The 26,741-nt window shown below is 42.9% G+C and overlaps 1 protein-coding gene across 5 annotated transcripts in view; it reads right to left on the bottom strand.

Moving 5' to 3' along the window:
• Positions 1-26,741, bottom strand: part of SRGAP2 (SLIT-ROBO Rho GTPase activating protein 2) — a 262,190-nt gene that overhangs the window by 74,207 nt on the left and 161,242 nt on the right. For all 5 annotated transcript variants that reach the window (XM_055419997.2, XM_055419999.2, XM_055419998.2 and 2 more), the window contains exon 5: positions 5,633-5,695. In XM_055419997.2, the coding sequence (XP_055275972.1) occupies positions 5,633-5,695 (63 nt within the window). The remainder of the gene's footprint in view (positions 1-5,632; positions 5,696-26,741) is intronic.

The raw sequence follows: 26,741 nt of genomic DNA, 5'->3' as shown, positions 1-26,741 counted from the left end.
TATGTATATTCCTCCCTTAGCTGGAGGTGGAGGAAGGAGTACAGAATATTGGGATACAGACAAAATCAAAGTGTTTTAGACATTAAATGATGTCTCACTTTCGATGGAGACTTGTTTAAAATCAGCTTCACCTTATTCTGAACCTCACATTTCCCTTAAGGATAAGATCTACTCTGTATAATCTCTACATAGGAGAAGCAATATTTAACATCTGACAGCATTAAAAACCTTCCTAAGTAATTTGTCTTCCAGGTTTCTAGACTGACTAAGAAGCAAGAAATAGGCATCGGCTATCCTAGCTGAAGAAGGGTAGATAGGAGGCTCCTTTTTCTCTTTTCATCTGAATGTGACTAAGGGATTAAAAAGTCTGAGTGAACCGTTATAAAACTGAATTGATTTTAAGAAAGTGACGATTTATTCCATGAAGATGTGTAATAAATAAAGAGGAAATGCTGTTAATGAACATGAAGGATCAAAAGAAAGGGGGAGGCTCAAAGGAACAGTGCCAACAGGACAACAAATGAAATAATAAAAATTAACAACGTATATTACTCCTTTACCCTAAAGAGCTTAAATAACTCACTTTAAAAGAGTAAAACACCACCTCATCTAAGAAACTATAAATTCCTAAGGGTAAGTACCACTTCTTCTTTTGTGTTTTTCTTTCTTCTCCACAGTTAAGAAATATGTGATGTACACAGTGGCAGATTTACAATCAGTGTCATTGCCCAAATGACAATCTCTCCTCTGTGCAAATACAGAAGTATAACTAGGGCCCTTCAACTCAAGGGGAAACTAGGGATAAAGCTTGAGTAATTGATTGTAAAAAAAAAAAAAAATTTGTTGGAAAAATAGGGAGCTCAAGATAGGAGTTGGAGAAATATATATAGTGAAGCAAATACAAACTAGGGGGAAAATTCTGAAGTCTAAATTCTCAGTTCTACAGAGGAATTCACTTTACTTTGAAAAACGAAATACTGAATTCATGTCTTTAATTCTGCTCCCTCCCCAAGCCACACCAAAATAACTGAAAAGAGTTTTTATGTTATTTTTTTAGTTATAAACTGAGAAAAAGAATGAAAGCAGAAGATGAAAAGTGGAAAGGCAGAAGCAACCAGACTGAAATCACAGAAACCCTCAGAGGAATCAGTGGAAGTGGGATGAAGGCGGGGCTCAGAGCAAAAAGCACTGAGCGCCGGAGAACAATCAGACTTCCAGACCTCCCCTGCCCCGCTCCCGCCGGGAAGACTAGAGGGTTATTTTCTTAGGGAGGGAGGGTCCATGTCTGGGGACAGCTGGCTACTGAAACGAAAACAGGAAAATTCTACACTGAAGGTTGAGATGGCCAGGCCTCTTCACAACTCAGACCCTAGATATAGGTAGGAGATCAGAAAAGCCTCATCTGGGGAAACTGCTCACCTGACACAAAAGACCTACAAATACTGACACCAGGGCTTTCCCAAGGACACAGTCCAGTCAGATCACCCTACAGTGAAGACCACAGTTGACACAGAACTTTCAAGCACTGTTTAGTATCTCACTTTACAATACGAGCAGGCAACTGAAGAGTACCAGACATTTAAGGAAAATATCTAACGTGAAAGACCAAGACCAAAACAAGCAATTTGGGAGAAAACAGAGAGTATACAGAAAGAAGAAAACTTCAAAATTAATCCATCAACAATATCCCTAGAGAGATCACTGAGAAATGAAAAGACAACACATCATGAAACAAGAGCAGGATGCAACAAAAAAGGAACATTTAGAGAACAATAAAAGAGCCCTTGGCAATTAGGGTTTAATTCAAACCTCTCTCCAAGGAGCCTGACTTCATGCCCTTCTTCTGTGTATACATGTGAAAGATTCATCACCTCACCTTTTACTTTCTGCTTTACTTTTCTGTCTCTTATGTTAAAATTAATGCCTCGAGTTCAAGGACATCTCTTATATGTCTTCGTATCAAGTGCCAAGTGCTGGGGACGATTAACTGACATTGTTTCAAGGGAGCAGGTGCTAAATTCCAGTCTGAAGTGGCTATGCAGACAGCTGCCGCACCAAATCAAGGGGGTATATATTCATGGGTAGTACAGGAGCTTGAAACCTGTGGGGCGACAACAGCTTCAATGTCCCCACACCTTGTCTTTCTTTCTCAATCCTAGGGCTTCGCTGGCTCTTCCTGCTCAGCCAGTCCACATGCCTTCCGTGCCCCCAACTTCACTCCTTCCTGTGGGAGCTGCTTGGGCTTTTCCAGATACAGCCTCAGAGTATTTAACCAAGGCAGAGAATTTTAGAGTTCTTTTGGAAGCAGTGTGCTCTGACTTCAAAGGCATTCCTGATTCATCCGTCAGAAAATGAAAACCACTGATACTGTGGCCTACAAACTAGCCGGTCCATTAGTGGGTAAAGAGCACGTGGAGGAGAATGCGCCCTGGGATTGCTCTCTGAGAGCAGCTGTGGCAAGAGGCCTCTGGCACAGAGTGCCAAGTCAGGAAAATCAAAGGCCCTTCAGGCAAAAAAGAGGAAGGTACAGAAAGGCAGCTGGCCACTTATGGTGAGCATCTGGGCCTCTTGCCCAAAGGTATCTTTATTTGGGAACACCTGGGTCCTGCCCCTTAGATTACCAAGATTCAAAAATATCTAAATTCTCAACCCAAAAGTAATCAGTCTCCCTCAAAGAGGTACCTGCGGGCATTAAGGACAGATACAAGGAAAGAGGGTCCCTTTACATCCTTGGTTTCCTTCATCCCACGCTTGCAAATAACTTGTACTGCTTATCCGAAGATCAAATGAGGGGAAAGTTCCTTACAAAAAGTCCTTCCTTGTTTTCTTCTTAACTCCTCTGCGGGAAAGAGAGACAGACAGAGAGAATGTGTACAACAAGTATCCCCTGGAGCCAGAGTACAAAAGCCCCAAGCTCCTGCTTGAAGCCACTGTCATGGAGGGTGACAGTCACCCTGGCTTTCTCAGGACTTTCCGAGGCTCAGCACTGAAAGTCTCATCTCCCAGGAAAGGCTTCAGTCCCAGGCAAACTGAGATAGCCAGTCACCCTAATGCCATGGCACCTTACTCGGACCAGTCCTATACTTATTTTACACTCCAGAAGAAAAAACGTATACTTCTATTCTCTGAACTTTCTAATGGCCAACAATCTGCAAACTCATCTGACCCTTAACTATAGTCTGATATTTCATGAAGCACGATTCCCCCAAATCCCCCACTCCCCCAGGAAATGGGAGACGCCAGCACATGGAATATGCGGAGATCTGGCTCACAGAGGTCAGGAGTACCCGCTAAGATCATACAGCTGGTGGAGACCAGGTAGGATCTGGGTTGCCTAATTCAGGAGACTCTAGTCATTAGAGCAGGGGTTTTCAATCTTGGTACTGTTGACCATTTTAGGCCAGACAGTTCTTAGTTGTGGGGACCTGTCCTGCACATTATAAGATTTCAGTTGCATTCTGACTTCCAGTACCTTCCGACTCCAGTTGTGACAATCACAAATGTCTGCAGACATTTCCAAGTGTCCCCTTGCCTTAAAAATCCCCCTGACTGAGAATCACCACACCAGATTGTCTTGCCTTCTCTGGAACTTTTCATCTCTGCTCATTTCTCTCTTCCTACTGTCTGCTGCTGCTAAGTCACTTCAGTCGTGTCCGACTCTGTGTGACCCCATAGACAGAAGCCCACCAGGCTCCCGCGTCCCTGGGATTCTCCAGGCAAGAACACTGGAGTGGGTTGCCATTTCCTTCTCCACTTCCTACTGTCTACTGGCCTTAAATCGATTATAAGAGTGTGTACCGACTCACCTAATGGAAGGGGACACCATGCCCAGCCGATTCTTGGTTTGCACACCAGTGGGAGGACTGTATGCTCTGTGTTGACTGTGGCCCTACGGTGGCCAGTGAACACTGGTCAATGTTGGACTGCCTGAAGACTACAACTGGAAGTGCCAACTTGGCCCTCCTCAGACCAGAGCAGTGAGTTCAACGTTTTCTTTCTTACACCAAAACATATTATGCCTTTTCACTTATTTATTAAAAAAAAAATCATGGTACATTAGGAGGTCCAGGATGCAGAGTAAAGCTAACAGATCCCTAGACACTGCTCTTCCTCTGCGGCCTCCAGGTCCCCTGCAGAAACAGCATACTGGATTTAAATTGGTTTGGGGCTTGCTGATTATCCACCCTACTCCTCTCTAGAAAGGGCAACAGCAGAGACCCAAGATGCTTACGGGAAAATGAAAGGATTCATATAATGACTACACATGTCATTTTCTATCCTGGTGAATTATCTGCCAGAAGAAAGGAGTAATAGCTCTTCGTGGTGCCTAGAAGATGCTCTAAAAATAAAGAGCAGAAGTAAAGCATTAAAAAGACCAGGAGGTTCAGGCAACTTATCCAATCTGAACATGGTTCATGAACATGCTTCTATTTTTAAAAAGGCTTAACTTCATTTGAAAGAAATGAAGACTTGGGAACTGAACCAAAGGGAACCATCTATCTACTTGGCTGCAGAGCAGAAGAGTCACAGAGCAGAAATTGCAAACAAATTGAGCGTCACTGGAGACAAAAGTGATGACCACTCTACCCTATTTACTTGCTTAACAGTTGCCCGACAGCGTGGCCACACCTCGGCTTTTGGATCAAGAACATGGAATTCTCTGATCCCAAATGCCTGTGACACGTGTCACCACTGCCTGTCTTCCTGTGAATTAAAAAAAGGAAAAACATAAAACAAAAAACCTGTAGTGAAGAAGCAAGTAAACACAGGAAATTAATTTTGCCTCCAAAACAGGATGGGGCAACCCTGGAGAATGACACAAAGGCCTGGCACAGCCCATCTGGAGAAGGGGCCCTGAAAGGCGTTAGCTGCACAATAGGAATATTCCCTGTATGGCAGCAGGAATTTCCTTGGTGTGCACGTTTGTTTTACTTACGAAACATGATTAGGATAAAAACAGCCCCACCACCTCCCTGTGCCTGAAGAAACATGCGTCAGTCACAGATACCATGTGCCTGCAGTGCTGGTCACTTCAGAACAGACTGTGTTTTCTCCACCAAACCCAAAGCCTGGCCCGTCACTGAGGTGTTGCCTTTACAAAACCTCAGGGAGTCGATGCAAAGCTCTCTCTGCTTGAACTGGTCCCTTATGTCAAGGGCATTGAGGACTCTGCTTTCCTCTAGAGCGCTCGCTCTGGTCTCAAACCAGGAGATAAATCCGAGAACTGACGTAAAACTTTGAACAACAGGTCCTTTCCAACAGGGTGTGTACTATTGAAAGAGCAATAGCAATGTAAACTAAGTTTCTTACTATTAGGTTCGGGGTCCCTCGTTTGCTATTCATGAGGGTCAGTTGTGCTGGTGACCTAGACCTTGGCTGGTCTCTGGTGATTAAGCCCCCAAAGAAGTCAGAGTTAGTCTGCATAACTAAAGAGGGATCCTATTTTGAGAAAGTGTTTTTGGGCTCAATCCAGTTTGAAAATAAGAGTGCAGAAAGAGATGGGTGAAGTCATCCCCAGTGGGGACCATGCACTGTCCTCAACCTCAGCTCAGCTCTGTTGCTGACGTTTATGGCCACAAGCTGCCAAATGCTGCTTCCCTCTGCTTGTGAAAAAGCAACCCAGCTGACTTACCGAGTAGAGCTCATTCAGGACCTTCATCAGATCATCTTGGAGCTGCTGGCCGACTTCTTTACTCTGCAAAGAAAGAAGAATGAAGGTTAACTGGGAAACAGAAGGAAGGAGGAGGAGGCAACAAAGGCAAGAGCAGCACTGGCTCCACAAATAACGCAGACTTAATTAAGGCCCATTATGTAACCCAGCAAATCAGATAACCACTCCGATCAGGCCAAATTACGGTCGGATTACTCAAAGAGTTTTAATAAAATGAAATGCGCCCCTTTGAGAGTCTAGCAAAGGCAATCGTGTGGAGGGAAAATGGGTTGTAGCCTTTGATTTTTCAGTTGGCTGCCAAAGAGAAGGTCTGAAAACGACAAGCTACTTAGCAACAGTTAGGTGGGATGAGCTTTTTTGAATCCTTGTAGTCAGGCATTCCTGACAATTGTGGAGCAAAGGAAGATGTGAAATAGGATGAGATAGATGTGTATATAAATAAAATATCCAAGGACTTCAAAGTACCTGACTAAATAGGAACCTCCAAGCAAAAAGAAGTTATACCTCTTAATTGCTTTATTGGTAGAAACACCAGACTCCCAGGGCAGTGGTATGTCAATCATGACTGGTTGCTAATGTTACCTGAGACTGATAATACACATTCAAAGTGAAAGTGAAAGTTGCTTAGCCGGGTCCGACTCTTTGCGACCCCATGGACTATACAGTCCATGGAATTCTCCACGCCAGAATACTGGAGTGAGTAGCCTTTCCCTTCTTCAGGAGATCTTCCCAACCCAGAGATCGAACACAGGTCTCCTGTATTGCAGGCAGATTCTCTACCAGCTGAGCCACCAGGGAAGTCCATAATACACATTAAGAGTCTCCAAGAGGTTAACCTTAAGCAATGGTAGCTCTCAGATTCTTTGCTGCTGCTGCCCAGGGCTGGCGTCAAACTATATGGGGAGAAGGGCAGAAATAAAGAATAAGGAAGCAGGAAGGAAATAAGAGCCATGCCTTTGATACTGAATGTTTATGCAAAGCCCACGAGAGCAGGACATAAAACTGATTGGCATCACTGCGTTATTGAGAGGGAAAGCCCTTGTTTTATCTTCTGCCAGCTCCTAGGTCTTTCCTACTAAAAATGAGATACCAACAACACCCTTCTAATAGGTGGTATAATACTATTCCCTGGGACACCTCAGCTCCCACGCAAAGAAAGGAAGACATCCTCCATGTCAGACACATAACTATTTAAGATTTTGTTTTTTTTTCAAGATGTATGACTTTGAAAATATTTTTTTCTGATTACAAAAGGAATATATATGTTTATTGCAATAAATAAGAAAACTGTAGAAAATCTCAAAAAAGAAAATGCAACCCTTCATTCCTACTCCTAAGAAATCACCACTTCAGGTTTGTTATACAATTTTCTCTCTACAATGTTTATGGAATTTGGATTGCATTATACACACTGTAACTTATCCACTTAGACATAAGCTGTGAATATTCCCCTACATATATTCTTCCATAGCATTATAAGAAGATTATATTGATGCAGTTCCTATACTCTTGCACATTAACTTTGCATACAAATTTTTATAATAAAATATGCTGCATTTAATTACTTTGTATATAATTTACACACACACCTTGATTATTTTCTCCTAGAAGTAACCTTGCTGAGTCAAAGACAGCTAACTTACACCATTAAATTGCCCTTGGGGAAAACTGTACCCATTTAAAATACCACCAGAAGCATATAAGAATGTTTCTTTTACTTTTGTCTTGAAAATTCAATATGGTATCCGCATTCCGGTGAGCCTAAACTTTTTTCTTACATGCTTAGCAGTCATTTTCACTTTTCTTTTAGACTTTGCCACTTTTCTATTATGGAATTAATTATGAAATATAACACATGTGTGACCTTTGCTGTGAGTAGACATGAATTTTTACACTTGGTAGTGTGGAGAGGGATGGAGGGAGCCCTGAATTAGCAATCATGAGACTTCTATTTCTAGCTCCTCCACCATCAAGAAGGTAACTTTGGACAACCTGGTCATTTCTCTGGACTTCTGTTTTTCTTTCCAAAGAATCAAAGTCTTTGGCTTAAACATTCCTAAATTCTTTTCTAACTTCTGCCATTACTATGATTTTTCACCATCTCTTGCCTGGCTTCCTGAGCCCATGTTAGATTCCAACACCGGCCACTTCAGTGGACAGTGGGTTGGCCTCCCTCCATAGAGTAGAAGATAATGAGCAGGTTCTCCTCAGGGACCAAGATGCTCTGCAAAATGGACGGCTTCAGGAGTATCTTGCCAACCTTAAATTTACTATCCCCAAATGACTCTCACTCAATGCCCTCAACCGCTGGAAGAAGCCACAAGAGGAAACGCCTTTCATTTGCATTCCCATCACGAGCAGAGCTGAGCTCCATGGAAGTAATAGGGCTCCAAGGAGGTGAAGTGAGGCAAAATGACTCACCCACCAGTCCCAGAGGCAGCAACAAGACCAGGAAGTGACCACGAGTATCACTTCCAAAGGCCCTGCCCTCCGGCCTCCAGGCCAACCCCCCTGCCCACCTCCCAGCCTCCCCTACACTTCCTGGTGTTTCGATGGCAGAGGTTCCAGGAGAAGGCTCCCATTCCTCTACCCTGCTGCCAACCCATGTTTTAAATAACCTAGCCCTCCACAGGAGATGGGATGGGGAGGGGAGAAAAAGCATGACCAATAGAACAGCAATTAAGCCCAGGCAGATGTTTCCTTTCGTGTACTGATTAGTTGGAAAAGGACCGACTCAACTATTATCCCTGTTTATTTGAACAGGCTGCTGAAGTGATCCTGACTTACTCTCCTTCTGGGTGCGGGCTGCGTGGGGAACACACGTGTTGTTAGCCGGGTTACAGTTATGAGAAAGCCGCCCCCCCAACCCCACCCCCCCACCCCCCGCCATCAGGAGCCATTCTGACTCGAGGGGAGAGGCAGGAAATAGCCTGCACCTCTCCTTTCACAGATGATAAAAGGCCACCGTTCTCCATTTCCGAAACCTTAGCTGTGTGCCTCTGGGGGCCAGGGTGGCCCCGGCGACCCGAAAAGGGCTTCTGTGCTGGCGTCCACCGAGGAGCGGTCGTCAGAACGGGGAAGCTCCAAGGGGGCCCCACCCAAAGACAAGGGGGACATTTATTCCTGGGAACAACAGGGCCTGGTGAGGCCGTGACAGTGTAGACTGTGGGGCCTTTCCGTTTCCTATAAAAACAGCAAGGGGCTCCGAGGCAGGGAGGAGAGGGCGAGCCGACAGAGCAGGCTCTGTGCGCTATCACACGGCCTGCATCTCTTTTCTTTAAAATTTCTTGGAAGAGAATGAGTCATCTAAACATCGCAGGAAACCAAATAGAAGTCGAGGGAAAATATAACTTTGGGCAAAGTTTTTCTCTTAAATGTTTGCATAGTAATCTTTGCCTGGAAAAAAAGAGAAGATGCCTAAATTTAGACTAGAGATGTGGCACAGTGAACAATGCTGGTCCTCTGGGGGGAGGGCCCTGGTGTGCCCAGGCGGGGGCTTTTATTTTGACACTCACCACAACTGTTTGGCCGCGTGTTTCCCAGACCCCCCCTCCCCGCCTGCCTGCTGCCGGGGCGGGGCTGATCGGAAGGCAGCGAGATTGCAACAGGGCCTGCCAGCTGTGTGCTTACAAAATGGGCAGGGAGTCCTCCAACAGATAACAGCGCTGGACAACAGAACTGAAACACAGAGCCTCGTTTCCCCAAGACCAGCAAGTTCTGAAAGCTCCTCACTCGCAGCGAGGATACAGCAGCAGAAGTATAAAGAAACATGAGATTCCATGGGCTGGGCTGGTGGGACGCTGGGCCCGCAGCTTTGGAGCTGGGATGGGCCTTGTGTGAGCACTTCCCAAAGAACACTGATTAGGAAAGGGTTTTCAAACCAGTCCTCATCAGGGAGGTTACCTGACTCTCTGTGTACTTACTCAGCACCCACGTGGCTTGGCAAGTTGGGGAGGAGAGGCTGGGGCTTACTGGCTCTCAACCTATACTACAAAGCTTTGTTATTTGACAGGCACGAAATTACCCCTTATTTGTATGAAAGAGAAAAAGAGGAAGGCATGTCTCTGCCATGTGGTGAGAGCTAATTTCAGCCCGGTCTCAAGGCTGAGCCTGTCAGCAGGTAGAAACAGTAGGGTCATTTAGTTCTTCGCCGATTAGCTTGTGTCAGCAGATTTCCAAGAAAGAATCGAATTTTCAAGGGCATATAGCTCCCTCCACCAGGGCTACCATCCTCCCTACCCAAAAGATACTTCTGAGACTGATTGTTAAAAAAACGTGAAACTGAATTTACATGAACAGATTTCAGAGGGAAGAGACATGAACCCTATACAAAGCTCTGGCAGCAGGAGAAGTGTTACCGGATGGACAGTGAAAGTTTCAGGGACACTGGGGCTCGCTACTTCAAAGTGGCCAAATTTCAAGAGCTAGAGCTATGCCTGAAATGTTTTTTGGGGGAGGACAGGGCTAAAAGTAGTGGCTGTGCAGCGGCAGGGCCAGCGCTGGGTGACAGTGGGCACTGTGTCCGGCCTCTCCCCAACCCAACTCAGCCCATCAAAATAGGTGGTGCGGGATGCGGCAGTGGCCGAGCAGGGTGGGGGGATCTGGTCAGAGCTCAGGAGTGACTTCTAGATTTCCCTGTGGCCACACTACTCGTGGCTGTGTGGCGGGACACTTTCTACCCAGCTTTCACTCACTGACTAGGATCCCACATGGTGGCTGTAGCAAGGCCGTGCTTTGACGATACTCTGGAGAGCCCACAGTAGCGTAAAAATACAAAGATATTGAATTGCAAGACATAGGGAGAGGTAGGCTAGGAGCTGCTGTGAAAGAAACACCTTGAAGTTCTTCTACCTTCTGAAGAGAGAGTAGAACAGGATTTCTAAAAATACATTTAAAAAATTGTAATCCAGTATAATGTGTGTGTGTGTCTACAGTAAAAATAGTTTTTTATGTGCAGTGCATTCTGATATTTCCTATTCTTTTTTCTTCAAGTTTTTCATGCTAGTCATAATTTACTAAATTCATTTTACAATTAATCAATGAGTCATTATACACAGGTTTAATAAGACTAGACCCACAAATTGTGGCATTGATAAAGAAAATAGCGGCAGAAGCCCACCAACCAAGATAAGTGCTATGTAACTTGGCCCTCAAGTTGGCTGGTTACATGCTTTGAAGAAGGTTCAATTACTAGCTGCTGGCAAGGTGGGAAACGCTGGATTTTAAGGAGTGATCTCTAAGAATCCATTGGCAAATATTTATAGAACATCTAATATGTGTCAAGAACTTGTGGTTTAACTGGAAATATAGCAGTATACTGAGCTTCCCTGGTGGCTTGGTGATAAAAGAATCCACCTGCCAATGCAGGAGAGGCAGGAGAGGTGGATTTGATCCCTGGGTCAGGAAGATCTCCCGGGGGAGGAAATGGCAACCCACTTCAGTATTCTTGCCTGGAAAATCCCATGGACAGAGGAGCATGGCATGCTGCGGTCCATGGGGTTGCAAAGAGTTGGACATGACCGAGTGACTGAGCATGCACACACATAGCAGTATACAAAACAGTTTAAAAGTTTACAGTCTGTTGAGAAAGATGGACATTAAGCTGATGTCTGAGCCTATGAGGATGCAGCTCTTCCAGTCTCAAAAGCATTACTAGAGATGGACTTTTTAGTCTTAGTTTTCTAGTTCAAGATGAATTTTTTTTTTTCTGTCTTAGCCAAGAGGTTTCCACACTTGACCTAACTCCAGAGCAAGTTAGAACCTAGCTTGCTAGAAACAGAAATGTGATTTCAAAAAATCTTGCTACTACATAGCAAAACTTTTCTTTGAATTTGCCTTTCTAAGTTACTAATAGGTATTTCCAGTTGTAAAGATATTTCATCAGTGTAAGTGACCCCCAAAGCAGTCACATTTCATTTTTAAAGAATCTCTTGAGCTTCTCAGCATCATACAACTAAAAACTCACCAGATTCTCCTTCACTCAGAAGTAGATGAACACAGTCAAATTCTCTCTGTAACAAGAGTCATATTTTAAAAGAAAATGTCAGAAGCCTGACATAGTCTGAGCCATGTTATCCATCTCAGAATTTGCCTTTTGAAATACACCTGGTTTCTCAATTAGATTCCTGTTTATCTAAAGAACTTAATCTTAAAAAAATCCCAAAGCTACTAAAATATGAAACCACCTAAAACTAATGAAAGAGACACACTATAACTTTAAACCCTATTTCTGTCTTCCGTGGTGCCCAGCCCACTGCTTTGTAGCCAGTAGCCAGTATGATAATCAGTTGCTGAATCAATCAGATAAAATTTTAGACTTACACACCATGCTTTCACAGAAGCTACTCCTCAGGCAGGACTGTAGCTAAATCCCTCCAACAGAGAGGCTCCATCAACCACAGGGAAGGAGAATTTTTGGTTTTTCTTATACTGCTGCCGCATAATCTATTCCCCTCCCCAGTTTCACTAATAACAAAAGTAATAATAACTCTGCAAGAAACAAGCAGTTTTCCTACAGGGGAGGAGTAGGTGGGCAGCAAAAAGGAAGAAATTGGTAGGGATGGGGGTCAGTGGTTATAGAGGCAAAGTAAAAAGGATAGATTTATTTTCTCTCTCTCTAGGTAGATTAAACAGAAAAGATCCTTCTCAGATGTACAACTGGGACTTAGTTCAATTGGGGTCATAAATTAAATGTCTAAAGGTAGGACAATCCCTGCTGCCTAGGTCAGAGAAGACAAAGAATGCCCATTACTAAATTCTGGTTTAACGAAATCCAACAGCTTTCTTCTCTAGGGCACTTGTTTCTGAAAGCCATTTCCTTAAGGCTTTCCCAGAAGTTCTGGAATGTATGAGTAGTCAGACTTAATAATCCACAGTAACGCTAGGGCCCTGGGAGAAAATCCATTCTTTGCTATGATAGTGAACCTATGGATTCAATTTCTACCTCCCACGGACACTTACTGTGCTCTGTTACACCAGACTAGAGGCTCCTGTCAGGGAAACATCTGATTCAGACAAGGCTGAGTACCACTGGACTAAGGCAGGGGTGGGGTAGAGGCGGGGTACAGGAGGAGACTGAAGGCCCTCTGCTCTCCCAAGACCTTGGAATGATACAGTGTATTAATAAAACACAACCTTATAGCAATCTGAATGTTGTTTCAATCTCTTGGAATGGACTATTCTAATACTAAGATATTAGAATAGTAAGTCAAAAATTTAGAATAGTAAGTAATATTACAGAGAAGGCAATGGCAAGCCACTCCAGTACTCTTGCCTAGAAAATCCCATGGATGGAGGAGCCTGGTAGGCTGCAGTCTGTGGGGTCGCTGAGGGTCAGACACGACTGAGTGACCTCACTTTCACTTTTCACTTTCACACATTGGAGAAGGAAATGGCAACCCACTCCAGTGTTCTTGCCTGGAGAATCCCAAGGACGGGGGAGCCTGGTGAGCTTCCGTCTATGGGGTCACACAGAGTCGGACACGACTGAAGTGACTTAGCAGCAGCAAGTAATATTAAGCAGAGACATTACTTTGTCAGCAAAGGTTTGTCTATTAAAAGCTATGGTTTTTCCAGTAGTCATGGATGGATGTGACAGTTGGACTATAAAGAAAGCTGAGCACCAAAGAACTGATGCTTTTGAACCGTGGTGTTGAAGAAGACTCTTGAGAGTCCCTTGGACTGCAAGGAGATCAAACAAGTCAATCCTAAAGGAAATCAGTCCTAAATATCCATTGAAAGGACTGATGCTGGAGCTGAAACTCCAATACTTTGGCCACCTGATGCGAAGAACTGACTCATTGGAAAAGACCGTGATGTGGGGAAAGAGTGAAGGCAGCAGGAGAGGGGGATGACAGAGGATGAGATGGTTGGATGGCATCACCAATTCGATGAGTTTGAGTAAGCTCCAGGAGTTGGTGATGGACAGGGAAGCCTGGCATGCTGCAGTCTGTAGGGTTGCAGAGTCGGACATGACTGAGTGACTGAACTGAACTGAATACTAAGAAAATAAGCTGAAAGTAACCCTTAAAAGGAAAGAGACAAGTCCGAGGCTTCATTATTTAAACCATCACTGTGATCCTTCTCTTGGCAAATTTCCATCTTTAACCCTTCAGGATAATGATCTGTGGGAGTGGAATCGTGTCTTTAGGTCCTGATTTTCAGTGCTAAAGGATTCCCTGAGGTCATGTTGAAGATGAATGATCACCCCATCCCCCAGGCAGGACACTAAAGGCATAGAAATGGAGTCTTGTTGACCATGGCATCATTGTATAGATCGGTACACAGGGGACAAAAGACACAAGGCAAACAAGCAACATGAGAACACAAATGTCTCAACAGCTGTAAAATGAACTCTGGAGGGAAAACAATGGGCTGGAACTCAGTAAGAAGCGGGGAAAAAAGCCAGACTGATAAGTGGATGCAAGCACATGCCTACAGTAAGGAATTCCAGGAGCTGGGGGATAGGAAGAATACCCCTGTGGCTCCCAGATGACTGGGAGGAGGCTGGGAGAATAGGGGTTAATAGAGCCCATCTGAAAGTTGGCAGCATGAACATGGCATGCAGGGCAGCCTGGTAGGAAGTAAAACAGTCAGCAGCACCCTACAGGAAATGCCTGGGCACTGGGAAAATCGCTGATTAGACAATTTAAAGAGGAACCTGGCAGCAAAGTCAGTTCATTGAGGGACTTGGGTAGTTCCCATACTTCTGGAATGGCTTTAGAATCCCACTGTCCAGACAGGAAAAAGGGAGCAGGGGGTTTCCTTATGAAGAGAGCATCTTCTTGACACTTTGGGTGCCAGAGTTAGCCCTGACAGGAGCATCAAGCCAACTCCGGGAGGCAGTCTTCACTGGCAGAGGGCGTGAAGCATTCCTCGGTGCTGGGAGGGGCTCTGAGTGAGGACACCTTTCCTCACTGACAGTGGCAGTCTGTGCCCTGTGTCCACGCTCGCAGCCACTCCTGCAGTTCAGACAGGTAAAAATCTACATCCTTGGAGGAAGGCACCCTCCCTCATCCCCAGTGAAAAATCCCTGAATTCTAAGAAAGAGGACGCACAGAGTTTGGAACTGACGATTTCCTATCTCTAGCTCTGATTTCTCACCTAAGCACTTCAATTTTTCTCTTCACTTCAGGCTTTACAAATTTCCCAGATTTGCCAAAAAGAACATCTATATGCCTGCGGGTGCTGGGCACAGGGCCCATATATGTCATGTAGGCCAGGTTTGTTCACTGTCTTTTCAAATCTTCGCTGTCTTTACTGATTATGTTTGTTTTTGTCTAGTTACTTGATCATTCACTAAGTCAGGTGTATTAAACCTCCCACTGGGGTTGATGATTTGTCTATCTCTCCTTCTGATTCTGTCCATTTTTGATTTATATGTTTTAAGGTTGCCTTATTAAGTATATACTTCTTCCTGGTAACTTGAATCTTTAAATATTACAAAATGCCCTTCTTTATCTCTAATAATTGATTTTGCATTAAAATCTACCTGGTCTGACTTTATCACAGCTATCTTTTCCCATCATTTTGCTTTAACTCTTTCTATATCCTTATATCCTTTCTTTTATAAGCAATTATACACTTAAGTTTTGTTTATTTAAAATCTGTTTATTTATTTTGCATGAATATATTTACATTCATTGTCATTGCTGACACATTTAGGCTTAAATCCACCAACCAGCTAGATGCTATTTGTTCTCTTTTTCTATTTTTTTAATCTTCTTTTTTCCTTCCATTGGAAAAAAAAATCAGTAAAGACCCTTTTTAATTTATCCTAGATGCTTTGACAAGTGTACAAAGTGAGTAACAACTGCCGCAATTAGGACACAGCACAGCCCCATCACTCAGCAAAACACGCGCTCTTGCCTCCTCTTTTGTGGTCCAGCTCTCCTGCACCCCTCACCCCGGAAGCCACTGCTGTGTTCTATATGCCTACAGCTTTGCTCTGACCAGAATCTCTCTTACCAATTTGGAGGCGATTTTCTATTTATCTAGTTTTCTCCTCTCTTAGATTGGTCGAGATACTTCTTCTTTAGTGATAACCCTAAATTGTGACATATATCCTTGACTTGCCAAAGTCTACTATAAATTAATGGACTTCCCTGGTGGCTCAGGGTAAAGAATCTACCTGCCAATGCAGGAGACAAACATCCCTGGGTTGGGAAGATCCCCTGGAGGAGGAAATGGCAACCCACTCCAGTATTCTTGCCTGGGAAATCCCATGGACAGGGGAGCCTGGTGGGCTACAGTTCATAGGGTTGCAAAAAAGTTGGACACAACCTAGAGACTAAACAACAACAAAATCAATTAATACTCTTACCACTTTCTGGACAATTCCTTTAAATCTATTTCCCAATTTCTTCCTAGATATGGATTCCACTGTTTCCATTTACATTAATTTTCAGTTCAGTTCAGTTCAGTTCAGTCGCTCAGTCGTGTCCGACTCTCCACGACCCCATGAATCACAGCACGCCAGGCCTCCTGTCCATCACCAACTCCCGGAGTTCACTCAAACTCATGTCCACAGAGTCAGTGATGCCATCCAGCCATCTCATTCTCCGTCATCCCCTTCTCCTCCCGCCCCCAACCTTTCCCAGCATCAGAGTCTTTTCCAGTGAGTCAACTCGTCGCATGAGGTGGCCAAAGTACTGCAGTTTCAGCTTTAGCATCACTCCTTCCAATGAACACCCAGGATTGATCTCCTCTAGAATGGACTGGTTGGATCTCCTTGCAGTACAAGGGACTCTCAAGAGTCTTCTCCAGCACCACAGTTCAAAAGCATCAATTCTTTGGCGATCAGCTTTCTTCACAGTCCAACTCTCACATCCATACATGACCACGGGAAAAACCATAGCCTTGACTAAACGGATCTTTGTTGGCAAAGTAATGTCTCTGCTTTTTAATATACTATCTAGGTTGGTCATAACTTTCCTTCCAAGGAGTAAGCGTCTTTTAATTTCATGGCTGCAGTCAGCATCTGCAGTGATTTTGGAGCCCCCCAAAATAAAGTCTGACACTGCTTCCACTGTTTCCCCATCTATTTCCCAAGAAGTGATGGGACCAGATGCCATGATCTTTGTTTTCTGAATGTTGAGCTTCAAGCCAACCTTTTCACTCTCCTCTTTCACTTTCATCAACAGGCTTTCGAGTTCCTCTTCACTTTCTGCCATAAGGGTAGTGTCATCTGCATATCTGAGGTTATTGATGTTTCTCCCAGCAATCTTGATTCCAGCTTGTGCTTCTTCCAGCCCAGCGTTCCTCATGATGTACTCTGCATATAAGTTAAATAAGCAAGGTGACAATATACAACCTTGACGTACTCCTTTTCCTATTTGGAACCAGTCTGTTGTTCCATGTCCAGTTCTAACTGCTGCTTCCTGACCTGCATACAGGTTTCTCAAGAGGTAGGTCAGGTGGTCTGGTATTCCCATCTCTTTCAGAATGTTCCACAGTTTATTGTGATCCACAGTCAAAGGCTTTGGCATAGTCAATGAAGCAGAAATAGATGTTTTCTGGAACTCTCTTGCTTTCTCCGTGATCCAGCGGATGTTGGCAATTTGATCTCTGGTGCCTCTGCCTTTTCTAAAACCTGCTTGAACATCTGGGAGTTCACGGTTCACATATTTCTGAAGCCTGGCTTGGAGAATTTTGAGCATGACTGTACTAGACATTAATTTTACATATGTTTAAAACCCTGTTAGAAATTATTTTTTTAGAGTCAATATTCATTTAGGTGTATACTCATACATGCTTTTTGCTTCTCTTCACTCTTCGCTGCATCTCCACGCTTCTATATGAGATCAGTTTATTTCTGCCTAAAAAATTACCATCCAGTATTTCTTTTAGTGCAAGTTCTGCTGGTGAGAAGTTATATGAGGATTTTGTCTGAAACTGTCTGGTTCACCTGCATTTTTGAAAGCTGTCTCTTTCAGCATTTCATTCCACTATCTCTCTTCTTCTGCTGTTTCTGTTGAGAAGTCAGCTGCCAGAAGTTCCTTTGAAAGGTAACATTAGTTTTTTTTTCCTTTGCCGTTTTTAGGATTTCTCTAAGTCATCGTTTTTAGCAATTTTACTATAATGCACTAAGTGCAATTCTCTTTACATTTGTCCTGCTTGGGGTTCATAATCCTTTATCATATCCCGCAGGTCTTTTATGCTCTTTTTCTTGGGAGGAGGGTGTTTTCCATCCTTTTCTTGTTCTCAGCTTCAGTATGTATTTTTTTCTAACCTATCTTCCCATTCATTAATTCTTTAGTCAGCTTTGTCTAACCTGCTGTTTAATTCTCACTGATCTCTTTATTTCAGTCACTGTATTTTTCGATACTCAAATTTCTGTTTGATTCTTTTTTTTTTTTTAACGCACCAGAGGGCAGACAAACTGAAATCATAATCACAGGAAACTAGCCGATCTGATCACATGGACCACAGCCGAATGTGGTCCACTGGAGAAGGGAATGGCAAACCACTTCAGTATACTTGCCTTGAGAACCCCATGAACAGTGACAAAGGGCAAAATGATAGGATACTGAATGAGGAATTCCCCAGGTCGGTAGGTGCCCAGTATGCTACTGGAGCTCAGTGGAGAAATAACTATAGAAGGAATAAAGGGATGGAGCAAAAGCAAAACCAATACCCAGTTGTGGATGTGCACCTCATGCGACGAGTTGACTCACTGGAAAAGACTCTGATGCTGGGAAAGGTTGGGGGCGGGAGGAGAAGGGGACGACGGAGAATGAGATGGCTGGATGGCATCACCGACTCTGTGGACATGAGTTTGAGTGTACTCCGGGAGTTGGTGATGGACAGGGAGGCCTGGCGTGCTGTGATTCATGGGGTCGCGGAGAGTCGGACACGACTGAGCGACTGAACTGAACTGAACTGAAAACTCAGTTCAGTTCAGTTCAGTTCAGTCGCTCAGTCGTGTCCGACTCTAAGCGACCCTATGAACCACAGCACGCCAGGCCTCCCTGTCCATCACCAACTCCCGGAGTTCACTCAAACTCATGTCCACCGAGTCGGTGATGCCATCCAGCCACCTCATTCTCTGTCTTCCCCGTCTCCTCCTACCCCCAATTGCTCCCAGCATCAGAGTCTTTTCCAGTGAGTCAACTCGTCGCATGAGGTGGCCAAAATATTGGAGCTTCAGCTTTAGCATAAGTCCTTCCAATGAACACCCAGGATTGATCTCCTCTAGAATGGACTGGTTGGATCTCCTTGCAGTATAAGGGACTCTCAAGAGTCTTCTCCAGCACCACAGTTCAAAAGCATCAATTCTTCGGTGATCAGCCTTCCTCACAGTCCAACTCTCACATCCATACATGACCACGGGAAAAACCATAGCCTTGACTAGACGGACCTTGGTTGGCAAGGTAATGTCCCTGCTCTTTAATATGCTATCTAGGCTGGTCATAACTTTCCTTCCAAGGAGCAAGCGTCTTTTAATTTCATGGCTGCAATCAGCATCCACAGTGATTTTGGAGCCCAAAAAAATAAAGTCTGACACGGTTTCCACTGTTTCCCCATCTATTTCCCAAGAAGTGATGGGACCAGATGCCATGATCTTCGTTTTCTGAATGTTGAGCTTCAAGCCAACCTTTTCACTCTCCTCTTTCACTTTCATCAAGAGGCCTTTGAGTTCCTCTTCACTTTCTGCCATAAGGGTGGTGTCATCTGCATATCTGAGGTTATTGATATTTCTCCCGGCAATCTTGATTCCAGCTTGTGCTTCTTCCAGCCCAGCGTTATTCCAAATAATTCACAAAGCACCACTGTGCTTCCTGGACATGTGCATTCCTTCTTTAGAGAAATGTCTATGCAAGCCTTTTGCCTTTTTAAAGACTGGGCTGTTTCTCTTCTTATTGTTGAGTTTTAAGAGTTCTTTATATATTCTGGATACTAGATCCTTATCAGAAATATGATTAAAAAATATTTTCTCCCATTCTATAGGCTGTCTTCTTTTTTTATTTTTGATACTGTCCTTTGAAGTACAATAATTTAAAATTAGATGAACTTCAATTTCTGTACGTCTTCCTTTTGGTGCTTGTGTTTGGTGCCACACCTAAAAAACTGTCACCTAATCCCAGGTCACAAAGCTTTATGCCTACATTTTCTTCTAAAAGTTTTAGCTCTTGAATTTATATTTTAGATCCATTTTGAGTTGTTTGATTCTTTTTTATAATTTTCCAGTTTTTTTTTTTTTTTTTGGTATTTGACTTCATATACATAGTTAATTTAAAGTTGATGACCATTATATGGCCCTCCATAGATCTGTTGCTTTTCTTCCTTGTGCATATACAAAACAATGAGAGGTGCTAGGGCCGGGATGACAGCACCTTCCACCAGAGAGGATTTAAATTGCTTACAGTCACTAGATATCTTGGATCAACTCAACCCAATGAGAGATTAGATAATTTGAAGCTAGGTTTTAGTCTGTGTGAGACTGCTAGTCTATTTCTGGTTCACTGTTACTTCTAAATTGTATTCCTGTGGGGTCCCAAAGCCTGGGGAAGTTTACTAGTGCTCCCCCTTCCTTGGCCCTGAATTCCAATTTTTGTCCTGTTAACCCTATAAGCGTATTATTCCAAGCTATGCTTGGCTTCTCTTCTAGAATAGCAGGTGCCTCTTAGCAAATGCAGCTCCAAAGAAGCAGAAGGGTTGGTCTGAATTATGTAAACTGCTGTCCTAGTAGCAAAACTCAAAGTTTAAACTTGGAAGACAGGCATTACTTTATGTTTGTGTAGCCTTTGTCAGGTCCAGTGCAATGATGGATATCTAATAAGTATGCTTTGTATGAAAGAAAGAATGATACCGGTGAAAGTGAAGGCTTACCACATTTACGTTTTAAAGTTTTTCATTTCCCAGGACATAGTAACCAACATACTCTGGTAAAATAAGAGAGAAGCAAGCCTGAGGTTTAAAATATGGTCTTCATTACTTCCTTAGGGCTTTTCAAAAACCACAATCCATCAAAGGATAGGAGAAGGATGAATCCACCTCATATAAAGGGCATGTTTGAAATTAGTTGTAGTGATTGAGACTCCAGATTTAAATGTCAGGCATTCTCTGGTAACTGTAAGTCCACCAAAGGGAGGAACTACCCACGAAATTCTAAAAATGAGCACATATCAAAATCTTCTTCTATGGGGCCATTTGGGGCTTGAAGGTTTGACCATCTAATTCCTGGGCCATATGTGAAAATAGCTCCACCAATTATCCCAAATTCCTTAACAGTACACTGACTTTTCTTAACTGACACTAGTATAAAAACAGAAAAAAGTAATCATTGACTTCTAATTCTGTCTCCAATAAGTGGCCATGTGCTGCTGATTTCTCCTTTATGCTATATGCAACATCCATCTCCTGTTCATTCCCTCTCCTACTGCTACCACATAGTGAAAGTGAAAGTCATTCAGTCATATCCGACTATTTGCAACCCTGTGGTCTATATAGTCCATGGAGTTCTCCAGGCCAGAATACTGGAGTGGGTAGCCTTTCCCTTCTCCAGGGGATCTTCCCAACCCAGGGATCGAACCCAGGTCTCCTGCATTGCAGGTGGATACTTTACCAGCTGAGCCACAAGGGAAGCCTAGGAATCCTGGAGTGGGCAGCCTATCCCTTCTCCAGTGGATCTTCCTGACCCAGGAATTGAACTGGGGTCTCCTGCACTGTAGGCAGATTGGGGCCCTTATTACTCTTCCCCTGGATTAGAGGCTCAATCTTTCTGAAACAACAGCTCTGTTATACCATTTTCCTATGGATAAATCTCCCTTCACTCCCACGGAGTCTCAGAATGAAGTTCAGACTCCTTGGTCTGGCATTCAGGCCCTCTTCAGCCTTGTTTCAGGCATTCTCCTCATAAATACTCTGGTTCAGCCAAACTCTTTTACTCACCACCCTCTGAAGGCGGTGAGCATGTTTCTATGCTCTCTTTGGTCCTGAAATGTCTTCTTTCCTTTTGGACTGTCCTTCCACTCTAACTTCCGTTCCACACTCATGAACTCCTTTTCCATTTCTAATTATGAAAGCACTTTCATTCACAAAAAAACCGAGCTCAGATGTCACCTGTCTACTTACTGTATGTAAAGCATTAACTATACCTGGTACAGGATAAAATCTTCAATATATACTTTAAAATAAAGTGAGTGTGTTAGTGTGATACAATTTTCAATCAATGGTGAAATGTAAATTGCATGGCAACTTTTCAAAAAATTAAACTGTGTACCTCACATTATATATAGAAAGTGACAGTGGTCCAGTGGCTAAGCTCTGTGCTCCCAATGCAGGGGGCCTGCGTTCGACCCCTGGTCAGGGAACTAAAGAGTTCCTATGCTGCAACCAAAGATCCCGCATGCCACAACTAAGGTCGAAGATCCTACGTGCTGCAACCAAGACCTGGCACAGGCAAGTAAATAAATAAATTTAAAAAACTGATTTCATGGAGATGACTTAAAGGCTATAAAGTAAAAGATAAAACTGTAAGACTATCAGGAGACAATACAATGGAATATCTTAAAGACCTTAGGGCATGAAAGGCTTTCTTAAATATGGCAGTAAAAGCACTGACCATAGAAAAATGAATGAAAGTACATTAAAATCGTGAACTTTTATTAGCCAGTAGAAAATATGAAAAGGAAAAAATAAAACATAGTGTAGAAGAATATGTCTACCCATATAACCAAATAAAAGGATTAATATTCCTAATAGGCATTTCATTAAACAATATATCTAAACGGTCAATAAAAACTAGAAAAGCCCTCAAACTCATAGTAATCAGATTGTTGCAAATTTGCTGATAATTAATAATCCTATCAGCAAATTAAAACTGATAAGACAATAACTAAAATTAAATGTAAAACTATAGCTCATAGAGTTCCACTATGTAAAGTTCAGAAACAGGCAAAATGATGCTTTTAAAGGTGAACACCTGGAGGCTACAGTTAACAATTGTCACAAAGTTAGGATAGTGGGGAGGAATAGAAAGAGCTCTCACTGGGGAAGAGCACACAGCAGGGACTTCTGAAATGCTGATAAGATTCTATGGATTAACCTGGGTGGTTATTTACCTTGATGTTTGCTTATAATTACTCACTTATTATACACATATATTTTACCTATTTTCCTATAACAACGCAGCATATTTTAAAAACTGAAAAACAGAAGAGTCCCAGATTGATCAGTGATGTCTATCACAAATGCAGGAATGGAGTCTATGCTGATACACGTTGGTTCACAGGTCTTCCTTCAACAATCAAGCTAAACATGAGCTCCTTCTTTACTGCCTGTCTCACATTCTCTAGCAATTATTATCTATGTCATTTATGGGACACCTCATATCTACAATGCCTTGATTACAGCTGTTTATATAAATGTCTTCTTCCCTTTCAACTATAGCATAAGTTTCTGAAGGGTCTGGACTATATCTTGCAATTAGTAGTTAACACAAACAGTTAACTGTAGTTTAATTTACCCAGTGCTTAGTGTACGCTAATCATTTATAGGCATAACCTTATTAAATCTTTGTAGTAATCTATGAGGGGGTTTTAATCTATGAGGTATTTATTATTATCTCTATATTTTTGATACTAAATCTTGGAGAAGTTGTTATTTGTCCATGGACACAGCTGTAAAATAGCAGAGTTATAATCTGAACCCACAAACTCCTGTTCAATGCTCTTTTGTCAGATTTATATTTTCCTCATCTTATACAATGCCTTGAATATAGTAAGCACCCAATAATTATTTACTAAGTGAAAATGAGAGGATGAAGGGCCATGAAATTTTATAGCAAGAAAGAGAGGGACAGTACAAAAGAATATCCTTGATGCATCAGTTTTAAAATCCTCGGGTATATATATAAAAGGTTATGATTCCATCTGTTAAAAAGAGAATCATGTATGTTCGCCATAAAAATAAGCTGCTAGGATATTCTAGTTTTAAGGAGGGAATCCAAAACTTAATGTGCTTTAAGTCCATTTGCTGTATTTGGATGGCTGGCAGTTTAAAGAGCAAATGGCAAACGCACATCTCATGAAGCACCCTGGCCATTGTGCAGACGGAACCAAGCCAAGGGGTTACTGATGGCTGCTTTCCCACCAATACAGTGGCTCTGTGAAAGCCCTGAACGGATCATCTGTTCTTCGTCCAGTCTTGGGAATTCGGGATGAATGGGATGAGGGTGGGGGTAAATGATAAGGGCGAGCACTGTCTTGGGGCACTGCTAAAGAGTTCAGGCAGCAGTCTTCTTGGGAAGCCCCAAGGAAGGGAGTGGAAAGAGGCTTAAGACAATGGGTGCTTTCAGGAGTTCCCTTAGTACCCAGAAGAGAAGAGAGGAGCAGAGAGAAGGTTCAAATATCCGGGGAAAGGAAAGTACTTATTGATCCATTGCAAAAACAAGGGTTGTGATCAAAGAATCAATTGCTGAAGTTATAGCAAAAAGAAAGCAACGATGGGTCTTCCCACATTCCTGCCTTTCCATGCCAGGCTGTCCTCTCCCCCTGATTATCCCCACCCCCCCCCCACCCCCCAGCTTCTGGGGACAATTGAGCTGTGTCTCTGGCATGTGTGGAGCTGCAGGTCATGGCCATATTTAACAGGAACATTCATTCTCTACAGGCGCTACAGGGCTCCTCAAAACACCCTTTGTGTCATTGTGCCTTTCTCTCCACCCTCCTTGGCACTAATTTAATCAAGATGTCCTAGCTTGTAGATGCGTGGACTCGTCAGTTCCGCATTCTTCACAGCATTAGGGTTTCGAAGAAAAATATGTAGGGTTGAAACCAGCAAGTCGAGGAGATGGGGTCAGGGTCCCCAAGCCACAGCGTGGCCATCTTTTGTGTAAACCCTAGGCTTAGAGAGCGCACTAGGTTTGTGACACGCTCTTATCATTTTTCATTAACCCTAAATATTCTGGAGAGGTCAAGAAATATTTTCTAAAGCAAATACACACCTGTATCAGAAGCAAGCAATCAAGAAAGCCAAACAAAAAACAAAGGGGGGAAAGAAGACAGGAGTCACTCATCAGCAGCGTTGTTAGAATGCAGAACCAAAAAAGAGCAGCTTGCTGCTTGCTATTTCTCTCCCGGTCTCTACTCAACTCACCCATAATTTTGCAAAGTCTGAAAACTTCAATTGTCTTACCTACAAACTAGATTTAAATTCAAACATGCCTTTCTTAGCTGCTTCTCTAGACCACAGCCAGAAGTAAATCTCAAAACTGTAGTAAGGAATTAAACTAGTAAGAAAAATAACCAAGGAAACCATCTGGAGTCCTGGGTCCCTGCCCCGGTTACCTGCCTTCTATGCTGTGGTATCTCCTGAAAAGAGCCTCACTACTCATCACCACTTTCCTAAGTTGATTTGTGTGATGCCCCGCAGAGCCTGTGAAGTCTCAGTCTTGCAGGCCAGGAGTCAGATTCAAGGAAGCGTGAGGCAGAGCTGGGGAACTTCGATGACCTATCTGAAGAACTGACTTGGGTCTGTGTTGAAATCCCTCTCGTCAACCACAGATCCATTTCGTCATGACCTCTTGCTGAGGACGTCTAACCCATTCCCTCCATTATCTGCTTGCCAGTTTAATTAAATCACATCACCATGGACAGAAATATAGCCAAAGGAGTATTTTTTCACAACCCATGAGAGGATTTTCAGAAACCCAGTAAGCAGGACACTAGACTGTAACAGGGTGTGTCCTCTACAGCTTTTGGAGGAAGAAGAATGTTCAGCTCAATTCCATTTCCTCTTGCCTAGATCAAGTCAACAATTGATCTGGGGTCAGGAACCATCCTAAATGCCTAGACTAATCCCTAAGTTCTCCTGGAATTCTACAAACCCAATTAACCTCCCTGACATGAAAAACTAAAATGATTTTCGGCTCCCTTGCAAAGCCATGCTAAAAAAAGCAGACTATGGCCTATAGCTCTGGGTTTTTTGTTAGGGCAAAGAAAGGATGGCAGAAATTTGGGAACAGGGCCAGCAGAGACAGCCTCTGGAATACTGAGAAGAATGCCACATTTTACCATATTCTATAACCAGAAGATGAGCACATCTGTGTTGGAGATTAGAAATGGCTCTGGGTTAAACAAAGGTATCTGGTCCAAGAGTTGCCCAAGAGGAGAAACAACACCTTGAAAAACTTCATTTAATGAAATCTACAATATATTTAGTACAATCAGCTACTCTAGTTCTTAAAAGAATGACCCAGTGGTTATACAGAGATAATTGAGGGAAAATGATTTTTTTTTTACCTCATAATTTTTCCAGGATTTAAATCTATAGCACAAAATATAAGTCCTGTGCATTCTGATTTCAAATATAGCTGGAATGTCTCCCCCATCTTCTCTTTGCCTCCTCCTACTATCTTAATTTAGGACCCCATCATTTCTTACATGAACTATCAAGACAGTTTTATTTAGCTGTTTTTGCTTTACTAAACTCTCTCACAACCAAACATTTCAGAGTAATCTTTTTAAAAGGCAAATCTGTCCATGGTACTCCCCTGGTAAAACCCATCACTGCGACTGTTTCAGTTAAGACGCTGGTATAGATGCTGAAAAGTAGTGGGCAAAGAGGAGGAGAAACAGGATATCTGCATTGTCTCAGAATGCTTTCCACAAGTTATCTGAAGTACAAGGGAAAGAAAGTAACTTATAGTAAAGCAATCTGGCAGACATCTATCTCACCCAGGCAATCAGAATGATCACCACTACTAATGGGAAAAATCAACCAGAAGTGGCTCCTGATAAAATACACAGCATCACTTATGTGGTGCTCTTGTCAAAACCTGTTTAATCAGATCTAATCATTAGGAAACAGCAGACAAACCAAAATTGAGGGATAGTCTATAAAGTAATTGGCCGGAACTATCCACAAATGTCAGTCATGACAGACAAAGGAAGACAGAGAAAAAGTCAGTGATTAGAGGGGATGAGTGGGACGGTGCCACATGTAATTCTGAACTGAATTCTGAACCAGAAACTGGACATGAGTGGGGCAACTGGTAAAATTTGATTTAGACCAGTAGATTAGATAATAGTATTGAATCAGTGTTAATTTCCTGATTTTGATCATTGTC

This window comes from Moschus berezovskii, chromosome 17 (assembly GCF_049115385.1).
Source record: "Moschus berezovskii isolate FMDL1 chromosome 17, NW_MosBer_1.0, whole genome shotgun sequence".
Taxonomy (NCBI): domain Eukaryota; kingdom Metazoa; phylum Chordata; class Mammalia; order Artiodactyla; family Moschidae; genus Moschus; species Moschus berezovskii.
The sequence above is the reverse complement of the archived record's forward strand: the minus strand, read 5'-3'. Positions and strand labels throughout refer to the sequence as shown.